Source organism: Ochotona curzoniae, unplaced genomic scaffold (assembly GCF_017591425.1).
Source record: "Ochotona curzoniae isolate NIBS_2020 unplaced genomic scaffold, NIBS_Ocur_1.0 scaffold_4701, whole genome shotgun sequence".
Taxonomy (NCBI): domain Eukaryota; kingdom Metazoa; phylum Chordata; class Mammalia; order Lagomorpha; family Ochotonidae; genus Ochotona; species Ochotona curzoniae.
In genome coordinates, this window is record NW_024467122.1 from 57,246,976 (window position 1) to 57,260,377 (window position 13,402).

At 40.1% G+C, this 13,402-nt stretch overlaps 1 protein-coding gene across 2 annotated transcripts in view; it reads left to right on the plus strand.

Annotated features, from left to right (window-relative positions):
• AP4E1 (adaptor related protein complex 4 subunit epsilon 1) overlaps window positions 1-13,402 on the plus strand; it is a 65,031-nt gene that overhangs the window by 18,156 nt on the left and 33,473 nt on the right. For both annotated transcript variants that reach the window (XM_040970234.1, XM_040970235.1), the window contains 5 exons: window positions 59-225; window positions 4,505-4,578; window positions 12,088-12,210; window positions 12,313-12,422; window positions 12,682-12,821. In XM_040970234.1, the coding sequence (XP_040826168.1) occupies window positions 59-225; window positions 4,505-4,578; window positions 12,088-12,210; window positions 12,313-12,422; window positions 12,682-12,821 (614 nt within the window). The remainder of the gene's footprint in view (window positions 1-58; window positions 226-4,504; window positions 4,579-12,087; window positions 12,211-12,312; window positions 12,423-12,681; window positions 12,822-13,402) is intronic.

A 13,402-nucleotide genomic window follows, 5' to 3' on the forward strand; every position in this document is an offset into this window, starting at 1 on the left:
GGTCTATTATGTGGTTGATAAGACATTAACAGAAGGTTGTTTTTTCCGGAGAATGTAGGAGAATTCATCTGGATATAAAGACTTGACTGGGAGTTTTGTAACAATTTTGAAGCAAGTGGTGGGAGGAAAGCTCCCAGTAGATTTCAATTACCACAGTGTGCCAGCACCATGGTTACAAATTCAGCTCTTGAGAATTCTTGGACTTCTAGGAAAAGATGATCAAAGGTAAACTATTCTAAGTAAGTCTACTGAATGGCCTCATCCTGTGTGATACAGCTTTCAGGCTTTTTGTCACTTGAGCTTTTGAGATAAGATAGATTATCCTATTGTTTACTTGCCTTAAATAAATCAATGAAAGAAGTACATAAACCTTCCTGGGTTGCTGGGATAATCTTGGCTCTCTGCTTATCTAAATCCTACCCAATGAGAAAGGTGTTTTGAAGGGCCATCTCCTCTGTTTCTGAGTCCGTTAGCTGGGGTGAGGGGTAAGTGTGCCGAGCGATTAGCAAAGTTTTTCTGCCAAGGACCAGGTAAGTGTTTTTGGCTTTGCAAGCCCAGGGTTGTCTCTTAACAGTTGTTCATGTCTGCTGTTATAGTATGAGAGCAGGCATGGGCAATCCAAAAATGAAGAAGCTGAAATGCTGCAAAGAAGCTTTTTACCAACTTTCAGACTTGAGTTTTGTTATGATAATAATAATCATGAAATGTTTAATGTTTTTTCTAACCATTTAAAAATATAAAAACAATTGTTAGCTTTCCAGTTGTACTAAAACAGGAACTGGTCAGATTAGGCCTATGGGCTGTAGTTTGCCGGCAGTTAAGTCTGCTTGGATGCAGGTGCTTCAGCTTCTTCACTCATTTTTTTGGAGTATTCTTTTAGCCAATAACTTAAATTAATCTTTTACATTTTTACATTTATTGTAAACTATTTTCCCAACTGTATGTGTTTTTTAAAAATATTTATTTCTACTGGAAAGGCGGATATTCAGAGAGGAGGTGAGACAGAGAGGAAGATCTTCCATCTGATGGTTCACTCCCCAAGTGGCTGCAACGGTTGGAGCTGAGCCGGTCTGAGCCAGGAGTCCGGAGCTCTTCTGGGTCTCCCACACGGGTGCGGGGTCCCAAGACTTGGGCCATCCTTTACTGCTTTCCCAGGCCACAAGCAGGGAGCTGGATGGGAAGCGGGGCCTCTGTAATTAGAACCGGCGCCCATATGGGATCCCTGTGCGTGCTATTGCGCGTATGTGTTTTTTGTAACTTTATATTTTGCTATACTCTTTTTTAAAAAAGATTTATTTATTTTATTACAAAGTCAGATATACAGAGAGGAGGAGAGACAGAGAAGAAGATCTTCCGTCCGATGATTCACTCCCCAAGGGGCCACAATGGCTGGTGCTGTGCCAGTCTGAAGCCGGGAACCAGGAACCTCTTCCAGGTCTCCCATGCGGGTGCAGGGTCCCAAAGCTTTGGGCTGTCCTCGACTGCTTTCCCAGGCCACAAGCAAGGAACTGGATGGGAAGTGGGCTGCCAGGATTAGAACTGGCACCCATATGGGATCCCGGGGCGTTCAAGGCGAGGACTTTATCTGCTAGGCCACGGCGCCAGGCCCTGCTATACTCTTTTAAGCCGTAAGCTTTCAAAGTTCTAAGATAGTACTTGCTGTAGTTTGTATAAAGAAAATCCGTAACCGCTAGTATCTGGAGTTATCAGATGCTTTGCCGTTGTCTCTCTGTGTGCACATGTACATGCTTAGGATTATTATTTTTGAAGACTTATTTATTTGAGTTTTGGAGAAAGAGGGAGAGAGATCTTTAGCCTGTGGGTGAAATCACCAGAAGGCTACAATAGCCATGGCTCAGCTTAGTTGAAGTCAGAAGCCAGGAGCTTCATGTGGTTCTCACATGTGGGTGTAGGGACCCAAGCAGCTGGGACACAAATCCATGGAATACTGGCTTCACAGGTGGTGGCCCTATCTGCTATGCTATAGCACCACGCCCCATATATTATTATTATTATTTAATATTTATTTATTTTTATTTGAAAGGTATATTTATGAACAGAGGAAGGGAGAGATCTTTCATCCACTGGCTTATTCCTCATAAATGCCGCAAAGGCCAGAGCTGGACTGGTCCTGAGCCAGAAGCTTTTTCTGAGTCTTCCATGTGGGTGCAGGGGCCAAGTACTTGATCTTTCTCAGAAACAGTAGGGAACTGGATCAGAAGTGGAGCAGCCAAGACTTGAACTGGTACCCCTATTTTTGTTTCCAAAAATATTTCTGACTTGTTCAAGTGCAAGTCTGCCTAGATTTTAGTTTTTTTAATAGCAGGGACCCTGGTTTGAGTCTCTGATGTTTCTAAAGAATTTATTTAATGTATTTTAAAAACCAATTAATTTATTTAAATGGCAGACAGAGATTTATATAATTATCTTCATCCACTCATTTAGAGAGAGACAGAGAGAGCTACCACCTGCTGGTTTATTCCCCAAATTGCCGCAACAGCTGGACTGGACTATGCTAGTGCCAGGAGCCTGGAACTCCATCTTGTTCTTCAACTTGGGTGTCAGGGGCATAAATACTTGGGCTGTCTCTTGCTGTTTTTCTATCACGTTTGCAGAGATTTGGATTGGAAATGAAGTAGCTAGGACTTCAACTGGTATTCATATGCGATGCTGGTGTTGCTAGGGGAGGCTTAGTGCCTGCCCACTACTGCTTAATGTTGTGAGTGTAGTATGGTAGCTTGATACTGTTTTCAGTCTAACTTTACAAGGGGTGGCATTTGGGCTATTGGTCAAGGCACACTTCTTCAGCTTCATGTTAAGCCCCTCTGCCTGGAAACTCCTGATCAGTGCTAACTAGATATATCACTCTTGGTACCATGAACTCTGGATTTATGGATCTCTGAAAATTTGGAGGTGATGGAACAGATACACACATTGGAAATGTTTATCCTAATAGCCTTCTGTTTTATATCATAGTGCTAACATGAAGTTCTAGTTTAAGTTCACTCGACTTCTGTTTTTAAAATCATTCATTTCATACTAATCATACTAATGCATTAGGAGTTGTTGTAGTAAGATTTTATGCCATCAATAGCCATCAATTGGAAAGAACAGCCAAGACAGAATGAAAATATGTGTACTTTATAATGAATTTTCTAGCTTTTTATTTGAAAAAAATTTTTTGAAAGGTATAATGTTGTGCCCAGATTTTGCGACCCCCAGAAAATCATCAGGAGTCTGAAGTCAATGCAAACACATAAAGGCAGTTTATTCAGGCTAACCTAGGCTCCCAGCCGCCACCCATATGGGATCCTGGGCATGCAAGGCGAGGACCTTAACCACTTGCGCCACCACGCCAGGCCCCTCTTACTTGTTTTTAATGTGGTAAAATTTTCTTACCAAAGGACCTGGTTGTTCAGTAAAAGATTAATATTTGAATTAAAAATTAAAAAAAAAAAACCAAAAACTCTAGTAGAGTCAGTGTCACAGCATAGTGGGAGAAGCTACCACCTGTAATGCCAGCATTCCGTATGGACACTGGATCATATCTTAGCTGATCTACCAATTCAGCTTCTGCTAATGACCTGAGTGGATGAACTGGATGCTTGAGCCCTTGCCACCCATGAGAGAGTCCCAGAAAAAGCTCTTGTCTCCTGGCCCAGCCCAGGTCATGTGGCCATCTAGGGAGTAAAGCAGCAGATGGAGAATCTCTCTTTGTCTCACTGTCTCCCTCTGTAACTCTTGCAAACAAATAAATAAAAGCAATAAAATAGGGCCTGGCATGGTAGCCTCATGGTTAAAGTCCCTGCCTTGTACACCCGAGATCACACATGGAAGCTGGTTCGTATCCTGGCTGCTCCACTTCCCATATAGGTCCCTGCCTGTGACCCCAGGGTCTTGGGACCCTGCACCTGTGTGGGAGTCCTGGAAGAAGCTCCTGGCTCCTGGCTTCAGATAAGCTCAGCTCCAGCCATTTTGGCCACTTGGGGAGTGAAGCAGCAGATGGAAGATCTTTCTGTCTTCTCCTTTTCTCTTTGTAATCCTGACTTTTGAATGAAAATAAGTAAGTTTTCAAAACCAAACAAAGAAATATACATAATATACTGTTTAGAATAATCTGTATATTTGCGATATTACTGCAGTAACTTAGATAAATGTTTTGTTGTGAAGAAAATTGTAAAAATATGTTCAATCAAAAAAAAAAAGTTCAATCAGACATCCTGGTTTGTAAACTGGAAATAGGTGAGACAAGAAATGATGGATTTGTGTATATATCCTCATTGACCCTGGCTGACCAGTCTACTTTTAGAACAGGAAGTTAATCTTGTAAAAAGAACAAATAAAATCTTTTAGAAGTGAAATTTGTACAATATCACTATAAAATAAATTTCTTTCACTTCTCTTCTGTAGATCCTCAGTTTTAAAGAGAGAGAAGTTTGAAAAACTGTGTTTTATTGGGTTAGAATACTGTAATTCTTCTGCAAATAAAATATCTTTTAAACAGGACAAGTGAATTAATGTATGATGTTCTTGATGAATCCTTACGAAGAGCTGAATTAAACCACAATGTCACATATGGTAAGTGTTATATTTCAGTGTGAGCATTGAATAATCAGTAGATAGCAGTACTCTGAAATAATAGCACCTTTTTAATTGTTGACCTAAATCTTTATTATAGTTGTCTCTCTATTGAAAGCATTTGTCAAGTTTATTATTGACTGTGACTATAACTTAGACAACTTATTGCCTATTTTGTAAAGGTCTATATTTGAAAACAATTCTTGACTAAGTCAGAAGATGGAAAAGTATTTACCAAAAAAAAATTTTTTTTTTTTTTACCAAATTTCTTTTGGGCCCTGTGCAAGGTACTTGGAATACAGCTGTGAATAAAACAGTATTTTAATGGTGCCTACAGAGTAAATAAGTGGAATAGAATAGATTTTTTGCAGACATTACAAAATGTGGTAAAATGTAGCAGATAGTCTTAGTTGTGGGGTGGGGAGGGGAAGAAGGAAAGTTTCCTGAAAAAAGTATTATCTTTTAAGAAGCCATTTAAAAAATGAGTAGGTTATAGATAATAAATTGATATAAGATATTAACACACTATTTTGTGAAGATAGTAAATTACAATATGTATAAATTTTCAGAGTAACTCAGTGATAGACAAAGGTAAGTTAGAGGAGGGGATAACCATCAAGAAAGTAACAAAAAAACTGCAGCCAGAGAGAGGATTTATTCTTGTTAGATAAATCTTTGAAAGCTCAGAGAAGAATTGGAAATTTTGTGAAACTATTTAAAAGCAGAAAATCAAGCACTTTGAATTTTGAATTATTTGCGAGAAAACAAGAGATACTGAAAGATGTAGCCCAAATGAGAAGTGTTTTCTTAATCTGGTAGATACCAGGATGTAGAGGGTGTGTGTGTGTGTGTGTGTGTGTGTGTGAGATCTGGTAGATACCAGGATATAGAGGGGTGTGTGTGTGTGTGTGTGTGTGTGTGTGTGTGTGTGTGAGTGTGTGTGAGATCTGGTAGATACCAGGAAGTAGAGGGTGTGTGTGTGTGTGTGTGTGTGTGTGTAATCTGGTAGATACCAGGATATAGAGGGGTGTGTGTGTGTGTGTGTGTGTGTGTGTGTGTGTGTGAGTGTGTGTGAGATCTGGTAGATACCAGGAAGTAGAGGGTGTGTGTGGGTGTGTGTGTGAAATCTGGTAGATACCAGGATGTAGAGGTGTGTGTGTGTGTGTGTGTGTGTGTGTGTGTGTGTGTGTGTGAGTGTGTGTGATCTGGTAGATACCAGGATGTAGAGGTGTGTGTGTGTGTGTGTGTGTGTGTGTGTGTGTGTGTGTGAGATCTGGTAGATACCAGGAAGTAGAGGGTGTGTGTGTGTGTGTGTGTGTGTGAGTGTGTGTGAGATCTGGTAGATACCAGGATGTAGAGGTGTGTGTGTGTGTGTGTGTGTGAGATCTGGTAGATACCAGGAAGTAGAGGTGTGTGTGTGTGTGTGTGTTGTGTGTGTGTGTGGGAGATCTGGTAGATACCAGGATATAGAGGTGTGTGTGTGTGTGTGTGTGTGTGTGTGTGTGTGTGTGTGTGTGAGATCTGGTAGATACCAGGATGTAGAGGGTGTGTGTGTGTGTGTGTGTGTGTGTGTGTGTGTGAGTGTGTGTGAGATCTGGTAGATACCAGGAAGTAGAGGGTGTGTGTGTGTGTGTGTGTGTGTGTGTGTGAGTGTGTGTGAGATCTGGTAGATACCAGGATATAGCGGTGTGTGTGTGTGTGTGTGTGTGAGTGTGTGTGAGATCTGGTAGATACCAGGATGTAGAGGTGTGTGTGTGTGAGTGTGTGTGAGATCTGGTAGATACCAGGAAGTAGAGGTGTGTGTGTGTGTGTGTGTGTGTGAGATCTGGTAGATACCAGGATGTAGAGGGTGTGTGTGTATGTGTGTGTGTGTGTGTGTGTGTGTGTGTGTGTGTGTGAGATCTGGTAGATACCAGGATGTAGAGGTGTGTGTGTGCGCATGTGTAAAGAGTATTATTTGTGTTTTTAGACAATAGCAACCTAGATTTTTTAAATCATTGGCTGCATAAGCATAGGGTATACCTGAGGGTAGAAATTGAATGTTTAACTGAAAATACAAAGTGCTTGATAAAGAAACAGTAGAAATGAAGAGAAAGGATTGCGTACATGAAACTAGTAGAGGGAAAATAATATGTGTGGTTGTAAATAGATTGATAGGTATGTTTTGCATGTGTAAATGATAGCTAGGCAGTAGTAAGCTAAACCTTTATTCATTTGTGCATCCAGTGTGGATTGGATGTCTGAAACAAAAACTTGGTATTGGTTTTAGAAGAGATAGAAGAATGAGTTGACAGGCTTACGTATTATTCTGTAAAGTATGGGAATGAATAGAGAATAAGGTAGACACAGGCCCTGCCCTTATGAGTGTATGCTGTAACGAACGGTATTATCTAGGTTCCTGTGATCCAGAGAATGAAGGGCCACAAAGGAGGATGACCCGTTCTGGGGCAGGTGGTTTAGTGTGGAGCTGTGAGAAGATCCAGAGGAGTATCAAAGTCTTCCAGCTGCTAACATAAATTCAAATGTTTTGTTTATGATATACTTTTTGTGTAGGATAAAGGTTTTAAAGGCTCTCAAGGCATTCTTTTTTAAAAACCAGATAAAAATCTGCTTTTTTTTTCTGACAAAAAATTTTAATATCAATGACATTTCAGCTTTAATTTTTTTATTTTTTTGAATAGGAAATATATGCACATGGTTCAAAATTCAAAAGGTACAAAAGGGTATACAATGAACAGTAAGTCTGCCTTTCACCCTTTTCACCTACCACCTAGTTCCCCTGCTTAGAGATAACTATTGTTATCTTTTTCCTTTTGATTTAGAGAATGCTCTATACCTGAAGAAATATTTTTCAATATTTTGAGCTAGAACTTCTGTATGAAGGATTGTTTGAGCCAACACCAACAGTTTGTTTCTTTAATGACTATTGGTCCAGTGTCTCGCCTTGCTATAGAAAACCTTATAGTTTCTGTTTTATTTCCTCTATATAGCTTTTAATTATTGTGCTTCCCCCCATATTTGTATTGATACAGATGATAACTACATTGGTTATGTCAGTGGTATAATTGACATTTCAGAGTTTTTTTTGACAATCCTAATAAAAATAGTTGATTACCTAAGAATGTCATTTTTTAAATACAAGCTTCATAAGGGCAGGGACTACGTCTTGCTGACCTGTGTATCCAGTTGCTAACATTGGGTTAATCAGTGATTATTATAATAATCAGAGATTATTATTTTGCTTTTATCAGTTTTCTGAGTTTGTCTTAGTACTTTCCAGTTCATATTTTAATGAACATTCCATGATTGTCACTTATCTTAGTGTCAAGTTAGCAAATAAGTTATAACAAAAACATTTATTGACTATCTACTCTGTGCCAGGCATTGTATAAAGTGGTATAGAGGATATGAAGAAATACAGGATGTGATATTTCTTTTTTTTTTTTAAGATTTATTTTTATTATTTTTTTATTGGAAAGGCAGATATACAGAGAGGAGAGACAGAGAGGAAGATCTTCCGTCCGATGATTTACTCCCCAAGTGAGCGCAACGGCCAATGCTATGCCGATCCGAAGCTAGGAGCCTCTTCCGGGTCTCCCACACGGGTGCAGGGTCCCAAAGCCTTGGAACATCCTCGACTGCTTTCCCGGGCCACAGGCAGGGAGCTGGAAGGGAAGCGGGGCCTCTGTAATTAGAACCGGCGCCCATATGGGATCCCGGGCATGCAAGGCGAGGACCTTAACCACTGAGCCACCGTGCCGGGCCCAAGGATGTGATATTTCTGTTGAAGGAATTTACAAATAGTGGAAAAGAGGACTTATTTATGGAATCATAATACCAATGTAAGATAGCATGTGAGGGGATATTATAGTAAATTAATATTAGAGGAGTCTGAAGATGGTAGAGATTGCTTTGGGCCTGAGGGCACAAATCAGGATTTATTGATGTGTTAGGACCCAACCAGGCCTCACTATCCAGCCCACACACATGCTGGTGGGTGCTGTTCTGTCCATCCACATCTGCCCCAGTCCTGGTTTTCATCCTTACCAACAGTTGGAATCACCCTGCTCAGGCTGCCCAACACCCAGGCCTGAAATGCATGCTTCCCAGAGGGAGTGTGACCTCCAATAAGTTCCCCAAGTTCCCAGACCACTCCCTGACCCAGAGCTCACATGTTGCAGCAGATGCTGGGTCCTTGCTCAGCATAGCCTGCCATTCCACCTTGACCTTTGTATGAGCTGGAAGATGTTGCGGCCCGTCCTGCCTCACATCTGGTGGTAGGATGCACGTATGGCTGCTGCAGCCTGTACCTACCCAGCCTGTTTCCAGCACCTGTGAGTGTTTGTGGGTTTCATTGTTGTTCCTAGCTTAGCCCATCACCACCCCAACTCTTAAGCTAACCAGCAGGACTTGTATTTCCACTGGGTTGGAGCTGCTTGTGTTTTTTTTTTAAAGAGAGATGTATTTATTTATTTATTTATTTTATTGGAAAGGCAAATATACAGAGAGGAGGAGAGACAGAGAGGAAGATCTTCTGTCTGATGATTCACTTCCCAAGTGAGTGTAAGGGCTGGAGCTGAGCCTATCTGAAGCCAGGATCCAGGAGCTTCTTCCGGGTCTCCCACGCAGGTACAGGGTCCCAGGGCTTTGGCCTCAGCTGCTTTCCCAGGCCACAAGCAAGGAGCTGGATGGGAAGTGGAACCAACGGGACTAGAACTGGCGCCCATATGGGATTCCTGTGTGTGTAAGGCAAGGACTTTAACTACTATGCCATCGTGCCAGGCCCGCTGCTTGTATTTTTAATTTAGTAATTTTTACTTGGTGGTCTTGACTAGGGACTGGACTGTTGCTGATGAATAAGCAGCCTTTCATGTCATAGTTTGAAGTTTGGAAATACTCAGATATATTTGTATCTTAATCAGTGCAGAGAGGAAACAGCAGACTGTTTGGTCTGACACTGATTGTTGTACAGTTGGAGAACAAAGGACTTAACTCTAGGTGGGAAAAGATCTAACAATCCGCTAAATTGGTTTTGGGCATTATTATCAAGAGATGAATAATACAATTTTGAAACTACTAATTTTCCTATGCTAATGTCCCAGAAATTATATGAGCATCTAAATAATGAAGTTTAGTTTTTAAGTGTGTAAGGAGAAGCTTTTGTTAAAAAAATTTTGTAGCAGGAGAATTCTGCATGGCAGGAAGCCATAATGAAAATATGTCGATTGAGTTGTTGGAAAATAAAACATTTTTAAATGCTCTTGGGAGGCTCTCTCCAAGAGGGCAAGGAGTCCAGAAGACAAATTCCTGACAGCCGTTCTACATCAGAATGCATGAATCCACCTCCGTACCTCACAGCCTCATGGGAGCGAAGGGTGGACAGTGTGTCCCCTGCACCAGCTGTGATCCGGTCCCTGCATGCTTGGGCACTTGTGCTCCGCACAAAGCTGCCTCATTGGAAGTGTCCCAACAGTTAGCGTGAAGGGGGCCAGATAGTAAATGTTCTAGGCTTTGTAGCTTTTTGTTTGTTTTCCTTTTTAAAATGAACTTTAAAAAATGTAAAGCCCATTCTTAGGTAATGAAAACACACTGAAAGCTGTATTTAGTGTCTGTTTGCCGTAGTTAAACAAGATCCTCTGTATTTATTTTGTTTAGTTAATGAAATAAAAAAGCCAGCCTTTTTGCCAGCACACCAATTAAGACATTTCATAGCAGGACATAGGAACATACAGAGTATTTTTCAGTATAATTAACATTCTCTGCAGTTTTTCCTTTAAAGTCAGTTCTCTTAAGCAGATATTTTGTTTTTGAGTTTCTTGTTTTTATCTGCCTCTCTTTTTAAAGATTTATCTATTTTTATTGGAAAGGCAGATTTACAAAGAGAAGCAGCAAATAAAGATCTTCCATCTGTTGATTGACTCCTCTAGTGGCCACAACAGCTGGAGCTAAGCCAATCCAAAGCCATCAACCAGGAGCTTCTTCCAGGTCTCCCACGTGGGTGCAAAAGTCCCAAGGCTTTGGGCCGTCCTCTGCTGCTTTCCCAGGCCACAATCGGGGAGCTGAATGGGAAGTGGAGCTGTTGGGACACGAACCAACGTGTCCATATGGGATCCTAGTGCTTGCAAGGGAAGATTAGGTAATTGAGCCATTGTCAGGCCCTTGTCTTTCTCTATTGGAAGAGGCTCACTTAAAGCTTTTTCTTTGAAATTACTTTTTAATTGGTAGGCAACAGATGAAATTAGATATTTAGGGCCCGGCGCCGTGACCCAGCAGCTGAAGTCCTTGCCTTGAGTATGCCAGGATCCCATGTGTGCGCCGGTTCTGATCCCAGCAGCTCCACTTCCCATCCAGCTCCCTGCTTGTTGCTTGGGAAGGCAGTCGAGGACAGCTCAAAGCCTTGGGACCCTGCACCCGCATGGGAGACCTGGAGGAGGTTCCTGGCTCCTGGCTTTGGATCGGCGCAGCACCGGCTGTTGGCGGTCACTTGGGGAGTGAATCATTGGATGGAAGATCTTCCTCTTTGTCTCTCCTCCTGCTCTCTGTGTGTCTGCCTTTCCAATAAAAATAAATCTTAAAAAAATTAGATATCCAGTTTTATACCTTGTTTGTTAAAAATGTGTCTTATCGTTAGCTTTTGAGTATTTGGAAATAGAGAAGGAGTGATTTTATTGAGGACCATTGATGTGTTTCAGCTTGAGATGGAACTCTTTGGTCTGATGAGTCAGTGCCTCACATTTTCTCACTTTTGGTAACAGTGATTTCCTAGGCCACACAGAACTGCTTGGGGTCTCGGGTTTCTATTCCCCATGGTAAAGCTCTAGCTCCTCAAATTTTGCTTTCTAAAACAAATTGAGAAAAAATTTTAATGACTACTTTGGTCATTTTGTTATCAGATAGACTTTTGATTAGATCAGAAAATGAAATTTGCATTCGAAGGTAATTTTAAAGAAATAACCAGAGGATTTTTGAATATTGGTACTATCTTTTAAATAAATGCAGTGTCATCCCAAAAGGATTATGTAAACCATATACGATACCCCTGTGTAAATGGTAGGAACTCCTTAAGAATGAACTATCTGAAGATATTCAAGGATTGTTAGAAATATCAATAGGAACAATGTCTTCTTTGTTTGTGCAGATGAATATAAGCTGCATCAGGACAGGGTTTTTTGTTCTGTTTTGTTCACTGCTGTATCCATAGTACTGAAATCATGCCTGGCACATAGGAGGTGGTCAGTAAATACTTTCTAGAACTAATCCACCGATTTTATCCATAAGTAAACGTATTTCTTTTTAAATGGTACTCTAGTAACCAGATAATAACAACTCTAGAAGCTTGAAAACAGTGAATTTTGTATCTGTGAAAAATTTCCATAAGATTTTTGAATAAAACTGACCTCCGTTTATAAGCTGACCTTCCATTATAAGTTTCGTTATAAGCTGTATACAGATAAATTGTTTTGTTGTGCCTTAAATGATGTCCACCATTTTAACGTTTTCTTTCACTAGCTATTCTGTTTGAATGTGTGCAGACAGTCTATTCTATTTATCCTAAGACGGAATTACTTGAGAAGGCTGCCAAGTGCATTGGAAAATTTGTTCTGTCGCCTAAAATAAATCTCAAATATTTAGGTAAGGTGATTGATACTTTTGATGGAAATTGTGAAGAGAATTTTTGAAATTTGTTGGGTGTTTGACTCCAGTCACTTTGTGTAATGTAGTCTTTGTTTCTAGGACTGAAGGCTCTTACCTATGTTATCCAACAGGATCCTACTCTGGCTCTTCAACACCAGATGACAATAATTGAATGCTTAGACCATCCTGATCCCATTATTAAAAGAGAGGTAAATTGAGAGTGTGAATAGTGTGGGAAGCATTAACATTTTTAAACAATTTATTGATCATTATTCAGTTTTTGACAATAAGCCTTTTTTAAGCTTTATTTTCATTAAAATTTGTATTTCTTGTTACCTCTTAACTGCCCAGTTGATTAACAAGAGAAGTAGGAATGTTGACTATGTTATGAACTTGTATAATTCTATTTATTGGTGTTTTCATGAGTAGTTTTTATAATGCTGTTTTTATTTCTTTTTCTTCAAATAGACTCTGGAACTTCTTTACAGAATTACCAATGCACAGAATGTTACAGTTATTGTTCAGAAAATGCTTGAGTATTTACATCAGAGCAAAGAAGAATACATCATTGTTAATTTGGTTGGCAAAATAGCTGAACTGGCTGAGAAATATCCTTTATTTGGACTATGATTAATAAAATACATTATTTATAAAATTACTTTAAAATTATTGGTGACATGGTCATTAGCAGATTGATTTTAGAAGACCTGCAATAATTTGATTTTCAAGCCTGTTGTTGTGTGGAGTTCTTAGTGGATGGCTCTTGTTGTTTTCTATAATGTAGTTGGTTAGTGTTTTGAGCTGGAAGATGCTGAAAATTCCATTGGCTCCGCTCTCATCAGGTTTTTTTTTTTTTTTTAAATCCATTTTTGAAAGTCAGTATTACAGAAAGAAACAGATTTTCCGTCTGCTGGTTCACTTGCCAAATGGCCAGGAGTCAGGAGCTTCCGCGTCTCGCATGTGAATGCCCAAGGTCTTGGGCCACCTTTCATTACTTTCCCAGGCGCTTTAGCAAGGGAGTTGGGTTGAAGGTGGAGTAGCAGGGACTAGAACTTTACTGTTGCACTACCACACCTGCTCCATCTGTTCTTTCTAAGGTGTTTCTTTAATTCAAAGAAAGAATATGTAAATAATATTGCTCAGATTATTTTGGAAACTGTCTAAATGTAGTTTTATCTGAGAGTAGCGA